Raw genomic sequence first — 18,674 nt, forward strand, 5'->3', positions numbered from 1 at the left:
AGCCCAGTGGATGTCATTTAAAACCTTCAATGTTGCTGAAACAGTGCTGTGGCCAGACCTAAAACCTGATTGCATTCCATTTAAGATGTTGTTTCTTGGAGGTAGGCCTTCAGCTGCCTACTAACAAAGGACTCCAGTACCTTAGACAGTACAGACAATTTTGATATGAGCCGATAGTTGTCAAGTAGCCAAGGATCTCCACCTTCCAGGAGAGGCAGTACAAAAGCAGATTTCCATAACTTCTGGGTGCGCAGTGGTTAAGGGCGCTGTACTGCAGTGCCAGCTGTGCCACCAGAGACTCGCGCCCAGGCTCTGTCGTAACCGGCCGCGACCGGGAGGTCTGTTGGCCTAGCGTCGTCCGGGTTAGGGAGGGTTTGGCCGGTAGGGAAATCATTGTCTCATCGCGCACCAGCGACTCCTGTGGTTGGCCGGGCATAGTGCGCGCTAACCAAGGTTGCCAGGTGCACGGTGTTTCCTCCGACACATTGGTGCGGCTGGCTTCCGGGTTGGATGGCGCTGTGTTAAGAAGCAGTGAGGCTTGGTTGGGTTGTGTATCGGAGGACGCATGACTTTCAACCTTCGTCTCTCCCGAGCCCGTACAGAAGCTGTAGCGACGAGACAAGATAGTAGCTACTAAACAATTGGATACCACGAAATTGGGAAGAAAAAGGGGTCAAATTGAAAATAAAATAAAATAAAAAAACATGTTACGGGGGAGCAATGATGTCTGCAGCTAGGTGTAGGAGGCGGAGGTCTAGATCATCAGGATTTCCTTTCTATCAATTTCTTGCACAGGATCGGTACATCCGAATATCACACTTGCGGGACAGGTACAGGATGGCAACAACAACTGCCCGAGTTACAGTAGGAATGCACAATCCCTCCATCAGTGCTTAGACTGTCCTCAATAGGCTGAGAGAAGCTGGAATGAGAGCTTCAAGGCCTGTCGTAAAGGCAGATCATCACCAGACCTTACCGGCAACAACGTCACCAATGGGCACAAACCCACCGTCGCTGGACGAGACAGGACTGGCAAAAAGGGCTCTTCACTGACAAGTCGTGGTTTCTTGTTTATCGTCGAAGGAATGAGCCTTACACCGAGGCCTTTACTTTGGAGGTGGAGGGATCGATTTGGAGGTGGAAGGTCCGTCATGGTCTGGGACGGTCTGTCACAGCGTCATCGGACTGAGCTTGTTGTCATTGCAGACAATCTCAACGCTGTGCGTTACAGGGAAGACATCCTCCTCCCTCATGTGGTACTCTTTCTGTAGGCTCATCCTGACATGACCCTCCAGCATGACAATGCCTCCAGCCATACTGCTCGTTCTGTGTGTGATTTCCTGCAAGACAGGAATGTCAGTGTTCTGTCATGGCCAGCGAAGAGCCCAGATCTCAATCCCATTGAGCACGTCTGGGACCTGTTGGATCGGAGTCTGAGGGCTAGGGCCATTCCCCCCAGAAATGTCTGGGAACTTGCAGGTGCCTTGGAAGAAGAGTGGGGTAACATCTCACAGCAAGAACTGGCAAATCTGGTGCAGTCCATGAGGAGGAGATGAAAATTGTTTAGAAGACAACTAGAAGCCCGTGTTTAGAAGACAACGTGAAGCCCTTGTTTAGAAAACAACGTGAAGCCCGTGTTTAGAAGACAACGTGAAGCCCATGTATAGAAGACAACATGAAGCCTGTGTTTAGAAGACAACTAGAAGCCCGTGTTTAGAAGACAACTAGAAGCCCGTGTTTAGAAGACAACGTGAAGCCCATGTATAGAAGACAACGTGAAGCCCATGTATAGAAGACAACGTGAAGCCCATGTATAGAAGACAACATGAAGCCTGTGTTTAGAAGACCACTAGAGAGGCCCGTGTTTAGAAGACAACGTGAAGCCCGCGTTTAGAAGACAACGTGAAGCCCGTGTTTAGAAGACAACGTGAAGCCCGTGTTTAGAAGACAACGTGAAGCCCGTGTTTAGAAGACAATGTGAAGCCTGTGTTTAGAAGACAATGTGAAGCCTGTGTTTAGAAGACAACTAGAGGCCCGTGTTTAGAAGACAACGTGAAGCCCGTGTTTAGAAGACAACTTGAAGCCCGTGTTTAGAAGACAACGTGAACCCCGTGTTTAGAAGAAAACGTGAAGCCCGTGTTTAGAAGACAACGTGAAGCCCATGTCATGAAGACAACGTGAAGCCCGTGTTATGAAGACAACTTGAAGCCTGTGTTTAGAAGACAACACGACACCCATGTTATGAAGACAACTTGAAGCCCGTGTTTAGAAGACAATGTGAAGCCCGTGTTTAGAAGACAACGTGAAGCCAGTGTTTAGAAGACAATGTGAAGCCCATGTTTAGAAGACAACGTGAAGCCAGTGTTTAGAAGACAATGTGAAGCCTGTGTTTCGAAGACAACGTGAAGCCGTGTTTAGAAGACAACGTGAAGCCCGTGTTTAGAAGACAACGTGAAGCCGTGTTTTGAAGACAACGTGAAGCCCGTGTTTAGAACGGCTTTGCATTCTAGAAATGGAGAGGTAGTTCAGATTTTTTTTGTTTTTTAATACTATCCCTAACATAAGAGCAGATACTTGCTGATACTTGCTGACCATTCATAACCATTCATTAACCTTTCTTTAGCCAGGTGTTTTCCAGGTGACACATTTATTTATTTATATATATATATATATATATATATATATATATATATATATATATATATTTTTTTTTTTTACCCCGTTTTTTACCCTGTTTTCTCCCCAATTTCGTGGTATCCAATTGTTTCAAGTAGCTACTATCTTGTCTAATCGCTACAACTCCCGTACGGGCTCGGGAGATACGAAGGTTGAAAGTCTCCTATACACAACCCAACCAAGCCGCACTGCTTCTTAACACAGCGCACATCCAACCCGGAAGCCAGCCGCACCAATGTGTCGGAGGAAACACCGTGCACCTGGCAACCTTGGTTAGTGCGCACTGCGCCCGGCCCGCCACAGGAGTCGCTGGTGCGCAATGAGACAAGGATATCCCTACCGGCCAACCCCTCCCTAACCCGGACGACGCTAGGCCAATTGTGCGTCGCCCCACGGACCTCCCGGTCGCAGCCGTTTACGACAGAGCCTGTCGTAAAGTCCTCAACTGGCAGCTACATTAAGTACTACCCTCAAAACACCAGTCACAAAGTCAACATTAAAGAGGTGACTCCGGGATGTTGGCCTTTGCTAGTTGAACTACATGTAGTTCACTACTCCCCAACACTGACCACAGTGCAATACTAAATATAATACATTTAATATATCATACTATATATAATATTATAACCTGGGTGGTTTGAGACCTGAATGCTGACTGGCTGACACCTGTGGTATATAGGGGCAGTGTAGCCTAGTGGTTAGAGTGTTGGACTAGTAACCGAAAGGTTGCAAGTTCGAATCCCCGAGCTGACAAGGTACAAATCTGTCTTTCTGCCCCTGAACAGGCAGTTAACACACTGTTCCTAGGCTGTCATTGAAAATAAGAATTTGTTCTTAACTGACTTGCCTAGTTAAATAAAGGTAAAAAATAAATAATAATAATATCAGACTATATATCACAGGTATGACAAAACATTGCTTTGTACTGCGCTAATTAAGTTGGTTGTCACGCCTTGGTCATTGTATCTTATGTTTGGGTAGGCCAGGGTGTGACATGGGTTTATATGTTGTATTTCGTATTAGGGTTTGTATTAATTGGGAAGTGTGTATTATTAGGGGTGTGTCTAGTTAGGCTTGGCTGCCTGAGGCGATTCCTAATTGGAGTCAGCTGATTCTAGTTGTCTCGGATTGGGAACCGTATTTAGGTAGCCTGAGTGCGCGTTGTATTTCGTGGGTGATTGTACCTGTCTTTGTGTTAGTCACCAGATAGGCTGTAATTTGTTTCACTCGTTTGTTGTTTTTGTATTTTCTATATTCTCATGTACCGCTTTATCTTTATTAAAGGTCATGAGTAACCTACACGCTGCATTTCGGTCTGCCTCTCTTCTAACAGCAGACGAAGTTCATTACAGAATCACCCACCACGATTCACAGACCGAGCAGCGTGTGAACTGGCAGGAGCTAAAGGAGGACGGTGTGAACTGGCAGGAGCTAAAGGAGGACGATATGGACGGCAGAAGCAGGGATTATACGACGTGGGAAGAAATCGACAGGTGGGCAGCCGACCCAGAGCGAGTGCAAGAGCCCGCCTGGGATTCCCTACAGCAATGCGAAGAGGGCTATACACGTATGGAATCGAGAAGGAAAGCATTGCTATACAGAGCGAAAACTGAAGGTAACAGGGGAAAGCGCAGAGAGAGAGTGGCTGAGTCAGGAAACAGACCTAAGCCTACTCTCCCTGTTAATCGTGAAGAGCAGTTGCAATGGGAGAGAATGCATCATTTGGAGATTTGGACATGGGAGGAGGAATTAGACGGTCAAGGACCCTGGGAGCAGCCGGGAGAATATCGCAGTCCCAAGGAGGAAATAGAGGCAGCTAAAGCGGAGAGGCGTATGTATGAGGATGCAGCACAGCGACGCGGTTGGAAACCGGAAAAACAGCCCAAAAAAAGTATTGGGGAGGAGCTAGAAGGGAGAATAGTTATGCCAGGTAGGAAACCTGCGCATACTCCCTGTGCTCACCGTTGGGCTAGAGAGACCGGGCAGGCACCGTGTTATGCTATGGAGCGCACGGTGTTTCCAGTGCGGGTGCAGAGCCAGCTGCGACTCATACCAGCCCTTCCTATTGGCCGGGCTAGAGTGGGCATCGAGCCAGGTAAGCTTGGGCAGGCTCGGTGCTCAAGAGCTCCTGTGCGCCTGCACGGTCCGGTCTATCCAGAGCCACCTATACACACCAGTCCTCCGGTAGCAGCTCCCCGCACCAGGCTTCCTGTGCGTGTCCTCGCGCCAGTACCACCAGTTCCAGCACCACGCACCAGGCCTCCAGTGCGCCTCGCCTGTTCAGCGCAGCCAGTGCTTTTCTCCCCTCCTGCGCTGCCGGAGTCTCCCGCTTGTTTAGCACAACCAGAGCTGTTCTCTTCTCCTGCGCTATCGGAGTCTCCCGCCTGTTTAGCGCAGCCAGAGCCTTTCTCCTCTCCTGCGCTGCCGGAGTCTCCTGCCTGTCCAGCGCCACCAGTGCTCCCAGTCGGCCCAGCGCATCCAGTGCGCCTCGCCTGTTCAGCGCAGCCAGAGCCTTTCTCCTCTCCTGCGCTGCCGGAGTCTCCTGTCTGCCCAGCGCCGCCAGTCGGCCCAGCGTCACCAGTCTGCCAGGATCCGCCAGAAGTGCCAGTCTGCCAGAAGTGCCAGTCTGCCAAGATCTTCTAGATCGGCCAGACAACCTGAATCATCCAGGTCCACCAGCCAGCCAGGATTTACCGGAGCCTACTACCTGCCTGAGCTTCCTCTCAGTACTGAGCTTCCTCTCAGTACTAGGCTCCCTTTCAGTACCGAGCTTCCTCTCAGTACCGAGCTTCCTCTCAGTACCGAGCTTCCCCTCAGTACCGGGCTTCCCCTCAGTACCGGGCTTCCCCTCAGTACCGGGCTTCCCCTCAGTACCGGACTTCCCCTCAGTACCGGGCTGCTTCGGTCCCGGGCTGCCCCTCTGTCCCGGGCTGCCCCTCTGTCCCGGGCTGCCCCGCTGTCCTGAGTTGCCCCTCTATCCTGAGTTGCCCCTCTATCCCGAGTTGCCCCTCTATCCCGAGTTGCCCCTCTGTCCCGAGCTGCCCCTCTGTCCCGAGCTGCCCCTCTGTCCCGAGCTGCCCCTCTGTCCCGAGCTGCCCCTCGGTCCCGAGCTGCCCCTCAGTTATGTGGGGATCAGGGTGAGGACTATTAGGCCATGATAGGCGGAGAAGGTGGATTATCCTAGGACGCGTAGGGGAGGAACTAGAACATTTATGGAGTGGGGTCCACGTCCCGAACCAGAACCGCCACCATGGACAGACGCCCACCCGGACCCTCCCTATGCTCTTGAGGTGCGTCCCGGAGTCCGCACCTTAGGGGGGGGGGTCTGTCACGCCTTGGTCATTGTATCTTGTGTTTTGTTATATATTTGGGTAGGCCAGGGTGTGACATGGGTTTATATGTTGTATTTCGTATTAGGGTTTGTATTAATTGGGAAGTGTGTATTATTAGGGGTGTGTCTAGTTAGGCTTGGCTGCCTGAGGCGATTCCTAATTGGAGTCAGCTGATTCTAGTTGTCTCGGATTGGGAACCGTATTTAGGTAGCCTGAGTGCGCGTTGTATTTCGTGGGTGATTGTACCTGTCTTTGTGTTAGTCACCAGATAGGCTGTAATTTGTTTCACTCGTTTGTTGTTTTTGTATTTTCTATATTTTCATGTACCGCTTTATCTTTATTAAAGGTCATGAGTAACCTACACGCTGCATTTCGGTCTGCCTCTCTTCTAACAGCAGACGAAGTTCATTACATTGGTAGACAGTTTATAATAGCAATAAGGTACCTCTGGGTTTGTGGTATATAATATGCCAAAGCGAAGGGCTGTATCCAGGCACTCTGCGTTGCGTTGTGCATAAGAACAGCCCTTAGCTGTGGTTTAATGGCATTATTGCTTAATTAAATTCCACTATATTATGAAAACAAACACATTCTGTAGCCTGACTCCAATCACTGACAAAGAATCTCTCATACCCAATCCTGATCTTTAAGCAAAACCCAAGGCTTTGTTGCCCTTCTGAATTCATTCCTAAAACCAAGAGATTGCTCTGAACGCTACAGCAAACACACATGGTTCCAGTAGCTCATTATTTTATAGCTGCTAATGGCAATAACACACACACACACACACACACACACACACACACACACACACACACACACACACACACACACACACACACACACACACACACACACACACACACACACACACACACACACACACACACACACACACACACACACACACAGTCATCTTCTAAATCATCCTACCTTGTACTGGGCCATTATCCATAATCTCCTTCATGATCTCCTTCTCCTGTGAAGAAACAAAATGTATAGAACTGTGATTAGATGAAAGGAAAAAGATGGACAGAACTGTGATTAGATGAAAGGAAAAAGATGGACAGAACTGTGATTAGATGAAAGGAAAAAGATGGACAGAACTGTGATTAGATGAAAGGAAAAAGATGGACAGAACTGTGATTAGATGAAAGGAAATAGATGGACAGAACTGTGATTAGATGAAAGGAAATAGATGGACAGAACTGTGATTAGATGAAAGGAAATAGATGGACAGAACTGTGATTAGATGAAAGGAAAAAGATGGACAGAACTGTGATTAGATGAAAGGAAAAAGATGGACAGAACTATGATTAGATGAAAGGAAATAGATGGACAGAACTGTGATTAGATGAAAGGAAATAGATGGACAGAACTATGATTAGATGAAAGGAAATAGATGGACAGAACTGTGATTAGATGAAAGGAAAAAGATGGACAGAACTATGATTAGATGAAAGGAAATAGATGGACAGAACTATGATTAGATGAAAGGAAATAGATGGACAGAACTGTGATTAGATGAAAGGAAAAAGATGGACAGATATGTAATGAAATAAAAGGACAGAGAAAGTGGAGGGGATAGCAACATAAATTGTTTGACCATGTAGAACAGCTCCACATCTCTAGATGCATGGCTTGGTGACTTGAGAGGTCTGTACAACCCTGTGTGGATGAACCAGTGAGAGCTGGTCAAACTTTTAGCTTTTTGCCATTCTCAGTGCAGGTGGTCCATAAAGCCCTGAAATCCTTAGATCAGAGAAAACCTGCAGGTCCTGATCTTTTGGATCCCTGCTTTTTAAATCTGGCAGCTGATTTCATAGCTGAACCACTTACATCTCTGTTCAATCTAACCCAGGAATGTAATGAAATTCCAAAGATCTGGAAAAATCTGCATTTGTCCTGCCACTTTTAAAAGGGGGAGATCCAACTATTTTAAATAATTATAGGCCAATCTCAAAACTGTCACCCCTGGTGAAAATACTTGAAACCCTTGCAAGTGAACAGCTAAAATAGTTTTTATTTACTAACTCTATTTTATCAATGTACCAATCGGCTTCAGGAAGAAGCTTAGCACAATTACAGAAGACATGAAGGTTGTAAATTATATCACTGAAGCCATTGACAGAAGACAGCACTGTGTCTCACTTTTTATTGATCTCTCTAAGGCTTTTGATACAGTTGATCATGCTATTCTAAGGCAGAGATTGTCGAGTGTAGGTCTTTCGGAGCATGCAGTTGCATGGTTTGCTAACTATCTGTCTGATAGAACTCAGTGCACTCAATTTGATGGGCTTATGTCTGTTAAATTGTCTGTCTTGAATGGTGTGCCCTAAGGCTCTGTACTTGGTCCTCTCTTATTCACTATTTATATAAATGATTTAGACAAAAATGTCTAAAATGCACAACTTCATTTTTATGCTGATGATACTGTTATTTACTGTTGTGCCTCGTCTCTTACAAAACCTTTCCAGAACATGCAAACTGCTATTTATACTATTCAAAATACCTTGTGTCAATTGAAGCTTAACCTCAATACTGACAAAACTAAACTAATGGTGTTTTCTAATGCAAGAAATAGACCTCTGAACCGTTCACATATTACTACCTGTCAGGGCAAGGAGATTGAGGTTGTAACCTCATGTAAATATCTTGGAATTTTAATTGATGATGACCTTGAAGCTGAAATTGGGATTTTATTTGAGGAATAAGGCCTGTTTGTCTTTTGAAGCCAGAAGGAGGCTAGTATCAGCTACATTTATGCCTTTACTAGACTATGGGGATATTTTATATATGAATGCTTCCGCTCAGTGTTTCAGATCAAGTGACACTCTTTACCATGGCACTTTGAGATTTATTTTAAACTGCAAAACCCTTACGCACCACTGCACTTTGTATACCAGGGTTGGCTGGCCTTCTCTCGTCACTCGTAGGCTCAGTCACTGGTATACTTTTATTTACAAAGCCATTTTGAGTTTACTACCTTTTTATTTGTGCATTTCTATTGTTCAGAAATGTGGTGGGTACTCTCTTCGTTCACTGGACTTTATCCTGCTAACTGTTCCAAATGTCCGAACTGAATTTGGTAAAAGGGCTTTTATGTACTCTGCGCCATCTTCTTGGAACGCCTTACAAAATACTTTTAAACTGGAGGAACTTGTCCCGATTGGTGTTTTTAAATCACCGATGAAGGATTTTGAGGCTGATTCCCTGACCTGTCAATGTTTTTAATTTGCTGTTTTATACTCTTGTATATTCAATGGTTTTTACTAGATTACTTGTAGTTTTTCATGTTGTCTGTCTGTAATTTTTTTGTAATGACTTGGTGCTGCTTATCTTGGCCAGGGCGTTTTTGAAAAAGAGATTTTAATCTCATTGAGCCCTTCCTGGTTAAATAAAGGTTAAATAAAAAATAAAAAGAGGAAGATAAACATGCTGTAATGATTTCCAACATTAAGCATAATTTAGAATGCTTGATAATAAGAGGTAATAAAGCCTACGCTGTAACTCGGTGGGTATACTTTGATTAGGATATGAAACAAGTGGATGCATGTGGATTCTGTTACTGCTCATGGCCTCTGGAAATAGTTAGGCGGAGTCCCAAATGGGCCCCTAAATAGCGCACTAGTTTGACTAGGGCTCTGGTCAAAAGTAGTGTACTTTGTAGAGAATAGGGTGCCATTTGGGACACCACCATAATGTAATAGATACAGGCTTTCCAGTTGATCTACTGTAGCTTACTTCAGAGAAGGAGTTATAACATTCTCTACTGCTACCACTTCTTGTGTCTTAGATCAGGGTTTCCCAAACTCGGTCCTGGGACCCCTCCTGGGTACACGTTTTGTTTCTTTCCTAGCTCTAGACAGCTGATTCAAATAATCAAAGCTTGATGACTAGTTGGTCATTTGAATCAGTAGTGTAGTGCTAGGACAAAAACCAAAACATGGGGGGGCCCCAGGACCAAGTTTGGGAAACCCTAGCTGTGTTCAAATACTCATACTAACTGTACTATTTGTGATGTGAATTGAGTATATAGTATGCTTATTGGTCATAGTATGGATATAGTTAGTATACCAAAAGTTTCCGGATGACCTACTAAATTAGTCAAAATTCGATGTATGCAAGCAGTGGACAATATTCCTGTGCTTTTAAGGCACATAATGCAATTCTTCCTGAAAATGGGCGTGGCTTCATAACTTTTCAGATTTGATGAAAATTGTGGAAATATGCAGCCAAAGTCCGATGAGAGCGGATACAAATTCATTGCTTTAACCAATTATGACAAATGTTAAGAAAATGTTGAAAAATGTAATAAAGTAATGCCTTTTCAAATAAGTTACACGTTATGTTGGCTAAAATTTTGTTAGCTACGCTATCCTTACGAACCGCATAGCATTACAGCAGTATGTACTGGTATGTTAGCTAGTTACCTCACGTTAGTTGGCTACTAATACATTGAACTTGCCAGGCAGTATTTTTTCAGTCTCCTGAGGGGGAATAGGCTGTCTGTGCAAAGCTGTCATCAAGGCAAAGGGTGCCTACTTTGACGAATCTCAAATATAAAATATATTTAGATTTGTTTAACACTTTTTTGCTTACTACATGATTCCATAGGTGTTATTTCACAGTGTTGATCTCTTCACTATTATTCTACAACGTAGAAAATAGTCTAAATAAAGAAAAACTTTTGACTGGGACTGTATGTCAGGCTGGGATTCACCGTGTCAAAAGGTCTTTCCCCAGATGCACGAACAATGAGGATATTTACTGCGACTTGGATGAAAACCTATGGCCAAATGCTCAAGACCGGTTTGATGCAAACTAGTGCCGGCTAAACGTTATGTTTCTTTCATTTCTTTCATTTGATTACATTGTGAAAGATGTGAAGATGTGAAAGATGTCTTCAGTTATCACACCTTTGATCACACATAGGGTAGAAATTATGGACATTTTATGATCAGTACATAAAATGTCCATCATTTCTACCCTACTAATGGGGGTAGTGCAAGTGTATTGCCTAATGTGAAAACAGTGTAATGTACTGTAATTGTCAGTACTGTAGCATACTACATTTTAAAACATGTATCTACAAATGTTTGCTATTGGATTGACTGTTTGTTAAAATTAGTAAATTGAGAGCACATCATTATGTTGGGTTTTGGTGATTAAATCAATGTACTCATTATATCTCACAGCAAAGTTATATTTTGGATCAATGATCGTGTGGTGAAAAATGTCTACAAACAAAATTAATGCACAATGAAAGGTTTTGAATGTAAGACTGGCTGCGTTACAATTGTTACCAGTTTGGAGTTTTTTAAATTCACCACCTACTTGGGAAAATAGTACCAAAGTGATAAAAAAACGGTATGTGTGTGTGTGTGTGTGTGTGTGTGTGTGTGTGTGTGTGTGTGTGTGTGTGTGTGTGTGTGTGTGTGTGTGTGTGTGTGTGTGTGTGTGTGTGTGTGTGTGTGTGTGTGTGTGTGTGTGTGTGTGTGTGTACATACGTTTGATGAGAGCCTGTAGGGAGGTGTAGACTGGTAGATGTCATTGTGGTAGGTGTGTGTGCTGGGGCAGCGGGCAGTAGCCTGTCTCTTTCCACGGCCCACAGAGCGACTCTGCATCATACAGCGGCCCACCTCTGCTGGTGTCTGCTGGGGAGCAGAGAACGGGTAGCACTCCTCTGTCACCACACTGACAGAAAGACAGAAAGATAGAGAGATATGGAGAGTAGAGAGAGATGGTGAGTAGAGAGAGATGGAGAGAGAGAGAGAGAGAGAGAGAGAGAGAGAGAGAGAGAGAGAGAGAGAGAGAGAGAGAGAGAGAGAGAGAGAGAGAGAGAGAGAGAGAGAGAGAGAGAGAGAGAGAGTGTAAAGAGAATCATCAATTCACAGCTAAAGAACCAAAAATTCACTCTTCATTTGATCATTTAAAAAGCTCCTAATATTGTGCCTGGTGTTGCAATAAAATATGTCTTACCCTATGCGCCTCATGTACCACCAGGCTCCGTCGATACGGCCTCCAGCACAGCCCCCTTGGTTGCGTGTATCACAGGAAATTAGGTTCTGGGGCGACAGTTGAGGGGTCATGTGACCCATCGACTGGATGGAGATTCGATCAGATGCCACCGCTGAGCGAGGGAAAGAGAGATGGAGGGAAAGAGAGATGGAGGGAAAAAGAGATAGAGATGGAGGGAAATAGAGATGGAGGGAAAGAGATTGAGGGAAAGAGAGATAAAGAGAGATGGAGGGAAAGAGAAATGGAGAGATATGGAGGGAAATAGAGATGGAGGGAAAGAGACAAGGAGAGACAGTGCGAAAGAGAGAGAGTGAACTTCTGGGAAATATTCTAAGGGATGTTAAAGAAATGATGAGGGGACGTTCTGGTATGTAAATGATTAGGGGACGTTCTGGTATGTAAATGATTAGGGGACGTTCTGGTATGTAAATGATAAGGGGACGTTCTGGTATGTAAATTATTAGGGGACGTTCTGGTACGTAAATGATTAGGGGACGTTCTGGTATGTAAATGATTAGGGGACGTTCTGGTATGTAAATGATTAGGGTACGTTCTGGTATGTAAGTGATTAGGGGACGTTCTGGTATGTAAATTATTAGGGGACGTTCTGGTACGTAAATAATTAGGGGACGTTCTGGTACGTAAATTATTAGGGGACGTTCTGGTATGTAAATGATTAGGGGACGTTCTGGTATGTAAATGATTAGGGTACGTTCTGGTATGTAAATGATTAGGGGACGTTCTGGTATGTAAATTATTAGGGGACGTTCTGGTATGTAAATGATTAGGGGACGTTCTGGTATGTAAATGATTAGGGGACGTTCTGGTATGTAAATGATAAGGGGACGTTCTAGTATGTAAATGATTAGGGGACGTTCTGGTACTTAAATGATTAGGGGACATTCTGGTATGTAAATGATTAGGGGACGTTCTGGTATGTAAATGATTAGGGGACGTTCTGGTATGTAAATGATTAGGGGACTTTCTGGTATGTAAATGATTAGGGGACGTTCTGGTATGTAAATGATTAGGGGACGTTCTGGTATGTAAATGATAAGGGGACGTTCTAGTATGTAAATGATTAGGGGACGTTCTGGTACTTAAATGATAAGGGGACATTCTGGTATGAAAATTATTAGGGGACGTTCTGGTATGTAAATGATTAGGGGATGTTCTGGTACTTAAATGTAATTTTGAAAGCATTTTACAATAAATGTTTTTACAATATTTGCAATATTGCGATTTAAAAAAATATTTTCAATGAAAATGAATTTTAACAAAATGCCAGTACCAGTATTCTGCCAGTATTTTACTATCATGTAGTGTCTCACCTGCAGTGGAGAAGGCCCAGGAGGCAGCGCAGTTGCCCTGATCCAGAGGTTCGTGGATCTTTCCAGGCCACTTCTCTGCTGCGTTGAAATACTGAGGCAGACGGTCATTCTGAGGGTCCATATTCAGCTGAGCAGGGGGTTAGAGAGAAGGAGGAAAACAGGAATTCGCTACTGTACAATTTCAATCCTGTTTTAATGTACTTGACCACCTTGATATTTTATTTGGAAGTAAAATACAATTTCTAATTACTCCCAAAAACATACAGTAGGTGTTCCAATGGCCAGACAGCAAGAGGAGACTGACAAACCAACAGCAAGAGGAGACTGACAAACCAACAGCAAGAGACTGACAAACCAACAGCAAGAGGAGACTGACAAACCAACAGCAAGAGGAGACTGACAAACCAACAGGAAGAGACTGACAAACCAACAGCAAGAGGAGACTGACAAACCAACAGCAAGAGGAGACTGACAAACCAACAGGAAGAGACTGACAAACCAACAGCAAGAGGAGACTGACAAACCAACAGCAAGAGGAGACTGACAAACCAACAGCAAAAGGAGACTGACAAACCAACAGCAAGAGACTGACAAACCAACAGCAAGAGGAGACTGACAAACCAACAGCAAGAGGAGAATGACAAACCAACAGCAAGAGGAGCCTGACAAACCAACAGCAAGAGGAGACTGACAAACCAACAGCAAGAGGACACTGACAAACCAACAGCAAGAGGAGAATGACAAACCAACAGCAAGAGACTGACAAACCAACAGAAAGAGGAGACTGACAAACCAACAGAAAAAGGAGACTGACAAACCAACAGCAAGAGGAGACGGACAAACCAACAGCAAGAGGAGAATGACAAACCAACAGCAAGAGACTGACAAACCAACAGCAAGAGGACACAGACAAACCAACAGCAAGAGGAGACTGACAAACCAACATCAAGAGGAGACTGACAAACCAACAGCAAGAGGAGACTGACAAACCAACAGCAAAAGGAGACTGACAAACCAACAGCAAGAGGAGACTGACAAACCAACAGCAAGAGGAGAATGACAAACCAACAGCAAGAGACTGACAAACCAACAGCAAGAGGACACAGACAAACCAACAGCAAGAGGAGACTGACAAACCAACAGCAAGAGGAGACTGACAAACCAACAGCAAGAGGACACAGACAAACCAACAGCAAAAGGAGACTGACAAACCAACAGCAAGAGGAGACTGACAAACCAACAGCAAGAGACTGACAAACCAACAGCAAGAGACTGACAAACCAACAGCAAGAGGAGCCTGACAAACCAACAGCAAGAGGAGACACACAAACCAACAGCAAGAGGAGACACACAAACCAACAGCAAGAGGAGACTGACAAACCAACAGCAAGAGGAGACTGACAAATCAACAGCAAGAGGCGACTGACAAACCAACAGCAAGAAGAGACTGACAAACCAACAGCAAGAAGAGACTGACAAACCAACAGCAAGAAGAGACTGACAAACCAACAGCAAGAAGAGACTGACAAACCAACAGCAAGAGGAGACTGACAAACCAACAGCAAGAGGAGACTGACAAACCAACAGCAAGAGGACACTGACAAACCAACAGCAAGAGGAGAATGACAAACCAACAGCAAGAGGAGACTGACAAACCAACAGCAAGAGACTGACAAACCAACAGCAAGAAGAGACTGACAAACCAACAGCAAGAAGAGACTGACAAACCAACAGCAAGAGGAGACTGACAAACCAACAGCAAGAGGAGACTGACAAACCAACAGCAAGAGGAGACTGACAAACCAACAGCAAGAGGAGACTGACAAACCAACAGCAAGAGACTGACAAACCAACAGCAAGAAGAGACTGACAAACCAACAGCAAGAAGAGACTGACAAACCAACAGCAAGAGGAGACTGACAAACCAACAGCAAGAGGAGACTGACAAACCAACAGCAAGAGGAGACTGACAAACCAACAGCAAGAAGAGACTGACAAACCAACAGCAAGAAGAGACTGACAAACCAACAGCAAGAGGAGACTGACAAACCAACAGCAAGAGGAGACTGACAAACCAACAGCAAGAGGACACTGACAAACCAACAGCAAGAGGAGAATGACAAACCAACAGCAAGAGGAGACTGACAAACCAACAGCAAGAGACTGACAAACCAACAGCAAGAAGAGACTGACAAACCAACAGCAAGAAGAGACTGACAAACCAACAGCAAGAGGAGACTGACAAACCAACAGCAAGAGGAGACTGACAAACCAACAGCAAGAGGAGACTGACAAACCAACAGCAAGAGGAGACTGACAAACCAACAGCAAGAGACTGACAAACCAACAGCAAGAAGAGACTGACAAACCAACAGCAAAAGGAGACTGACAAACCAACAGCAAGAGACTGACAAACCAACAGCAAGAGGAGACTGACAAACCAACAGCAAGAGGAGAATGACAAACCAACAGCAAGAGGAGCCTGACAAACCAACAGCAAGAGGAGACTGACAAACCAACAGCAAGAGGACACTGACAAACCAACAGCAAGAGGAGAATGACAAACCAACAGCAAGAGACTGACAAACCAACAGAAAGAGGAGACTGACAAACCAACAGAAAAAGGAGACTGACAAACCAACAGCAAGAGGAGACGGACAAACCAACAGCAAGAGGAGAATGACAAACCAACAGCAAGAGACTGACAAACCAACAGCAAGAGGACACAGACAAACCAACAGCAAGAGGAGACTGACAAACCAACATCAAGAGGAGACTGACAAACCAACAGCAAGAGGAGACTGACAAACCAACAGCAAAAGGAGACTGACAAACCAACAGCAAGAGGAGACTGACAAACCAACAGCAAGAGACTGACAAACCAACAGCAAGAGGAGCCTGACAAACCAACAGCAAGAGGAGACACACAAACCAACAGCAAGAGGAGACACACAAACCAACAGCAAGAGGAGACTGACAAACCAACAGCAAGAGGAGACTGACAAATCAACAGCAAGAGGCGACTGACAAACCAACAGCAAGAAGAGACTGACAAACCAACAGCAAGAAGAGACTGACAAACCAACAGCAAGAAGAGACTGACAAACCAACAGCAAGAAGAGACTGACAAACCAACAGCAAGAGGAGACTGACAAACCAACAGCAAGAGGAGACTGACAAACCAACAGCAAGAGGACACTGACAAACCAACAGCAAGAGGAGAATGACAAACCAACAGCAAGAGGAGACTGACAAACCAACAGCAAGAGACTGACAAACCAACAGCAAGAAGAGACTGACAAACCAACAGCAAGAAGAGACTGACAAACCAACAGCAAGAGGAGACTGACAAACCAACAGCAAGAGGAGACTGACAAACCAACAGCAAGAGGAGACTGACAAACCAACAGCAAGAGGAGACTGACAAACCAACAGCAAGAGACTGACAAACCAACAGCAAGAAGAGACTGACAAACCAACAGCAAGAAGAGACTGACAAACCAACAGCAAGAGGAGACTGACAAACCAACAGCAAGAGGAGACTGACAAACCAACAGCAAGAGGAGACTGACAAACCAACAGCAAGAAGAGACTGACAAACCAACAGCAAGAAGAGACTGACAAACCAACAGCAAGAGGAGACTGACAAACCAACAGCAAGAGGACACTGACAAACCAACAGCAAGAGGAGACTGACAAACCAACAGCAAGAGGAGACTGACAAACCAACAGCAAGAGGAGACTGACAAACCAACAGCAACAAGTTCCTAATGATACTTTTGTACGGAACGTGCAACGTTGATTATTTATCCACAATAAAACATTCATGAATGTAATAGAGTCAGATGGCCTAATCAGAGTGTCTGTTAAGTTATTCTATTATAGAGGACTTACTCACAGACAATTCGTACCATTTGGCCTAATGAGTTAGAATGGAAACAGAAACTTTGATCTGTCTCCAGACCATAGAACTGATTGAACTGACTGAGGGAAGCTACACTAACAGACAGCCTCAGTGTAACAGATAACATAGAACTGATTGAACTGACTGAGGGAAGCTACACTAACAGACAGCCTCAGTGTAACAGATAACATAGAACTGATTGAACTGACTGAGGGAAGCTACACTAACAGACAGCCTCAGTGTAACAGATAACATAGAACTGATTGAACTGACTGAGGGAAGCTACACTAACAGACAGCCTCAGTGTAACAGATAACATAGAACTGATTGAACTGACTGAGGAAGCTACACTAACAGACAGCCTCAGTGTAACAGATAACATAGAACTGATTGAACTGACTGAGGGAAGCTACACTAACAGACAGCCTCAGTGTAACAGATAACATAGAACTGATTGAACTGACTGAGGGAAGCTACACTAACAGACAGCCTCAGTGTAACAGATAACATAGAACTGATTGAACTGACTGAGGAAGCTACACTAACAGACAGCCTCAGTGTAACAGATAACATAGAACTGATTGAACTGACTGAGGAAGCTACACTAACAGACAGCCTCAGTGTAACAGATAACATAGAACTGATTGAACTGACTGAGGGAAGCTACACTAACAGACAGCCTCAGTGTAACAGATAACATAGAACTGATTGAACTGACTGAGGGAAGCTACACTAACAGACAGCCTCAGTGTAACAGATAACATAGAACTGATTGAACTGACTGAGGGAAGCTACACTAACAGACAGCCTCAGTGTAACAGATAACATAGAACTGATTGAACTGACTGAGGGAAGCTACACTAACAGACAGCCTCAGTGTAACAGATAACATAGAACTGATTGAACTGACTGAGGGAAGCTACACTAACAGACAGCCTCAGTGTAACAGATAACATAGAACTGATTGAACTGACTGAGGGAAGCTACACTAACAGACAGCCTCAGTGTAACAGATAACATAGAACTGATTGAACTGACTGAGGGAAGCTACACTAACAGACAGCCTCAGTGTAACAGATAACATAGAACTGATTGAACTGACTGAGGGAAGCTACACTAACAGACAGCCTCAGTGTAACAAAGACATTGAAAGCGGGGAAGGAAAAATATCTGCTCTCACTGGAAATAATATGCAACTATGTGATTAATCTAAATGCCAAATATGGACTCATTGGAGAAGCCTCCAACTTCAGAATTAAATCACTATGATAATACCTCAGACAAATACCTGGTATAGCAAGCTTATCATAATGCTTATCACATTAAGTCATGAAGGGGAATTTCTATGCTGCCTCACATATTCCTCACCAGTCCAAGAGGTTCTGCTGTATGTGTCATGAGTCATCTAAC

At 44.5% G+C, this 18,674-nt stretch overlaps 1 protein-coding gene across 2 annotated transcripts in view; it reads right to left on the bottom strand.

Annotated features, from left to right (window-relative positions):
* Positions 1-18,674, bottom strand: part of LOC124043227 (tubulointerstitial nephritis antigen-like) — a 78,733-nt gene that overhangs the window by 18,428 nt on the left and 41,631 nt on the right. For both annotated transcript variants that reach the window (XM_046361561.1, XM_046361560.1), the window contains exons 6-9: positions 13,361-13,487; positions 11,991-12,141; positions 11,519-11,705; positions 6,942-6,987 (exon numbers count right to left, since the gene is read on the bottom strand). In XM_046361561.1, the coding sequence (XP_046217517.1) occupies positions 6,942-6,987; positions 11,519-11,705; positions 11,991-12,141; positions 13,361-13,487 (511 nt within the window). The remainder of the gene's footprint in view (positions 1-6,941; positions 6,988-11,518; positions 11,706-11,990; positions 12,142-13,360; positions 13,488-18,674) is intronic.

This window comes from Oncorhynchus gorbuscha, linkage group LG09 (genome assembly GCF_021184085.1).
Source record: "Oncorhynchus gorbuscha isolate QuinsamMale2020 ecotype Even-year linkage group LG09, OgorEven_v1.0, whole genome shotgun sequence".
Classification (NCBI taxonomy): Eukaryota; Metazoa; Chordata; class Actinopteri; order Salmoniformes; family Salmonidae; genus Oncorhynchus; species Oncorhynchus gorbuscha.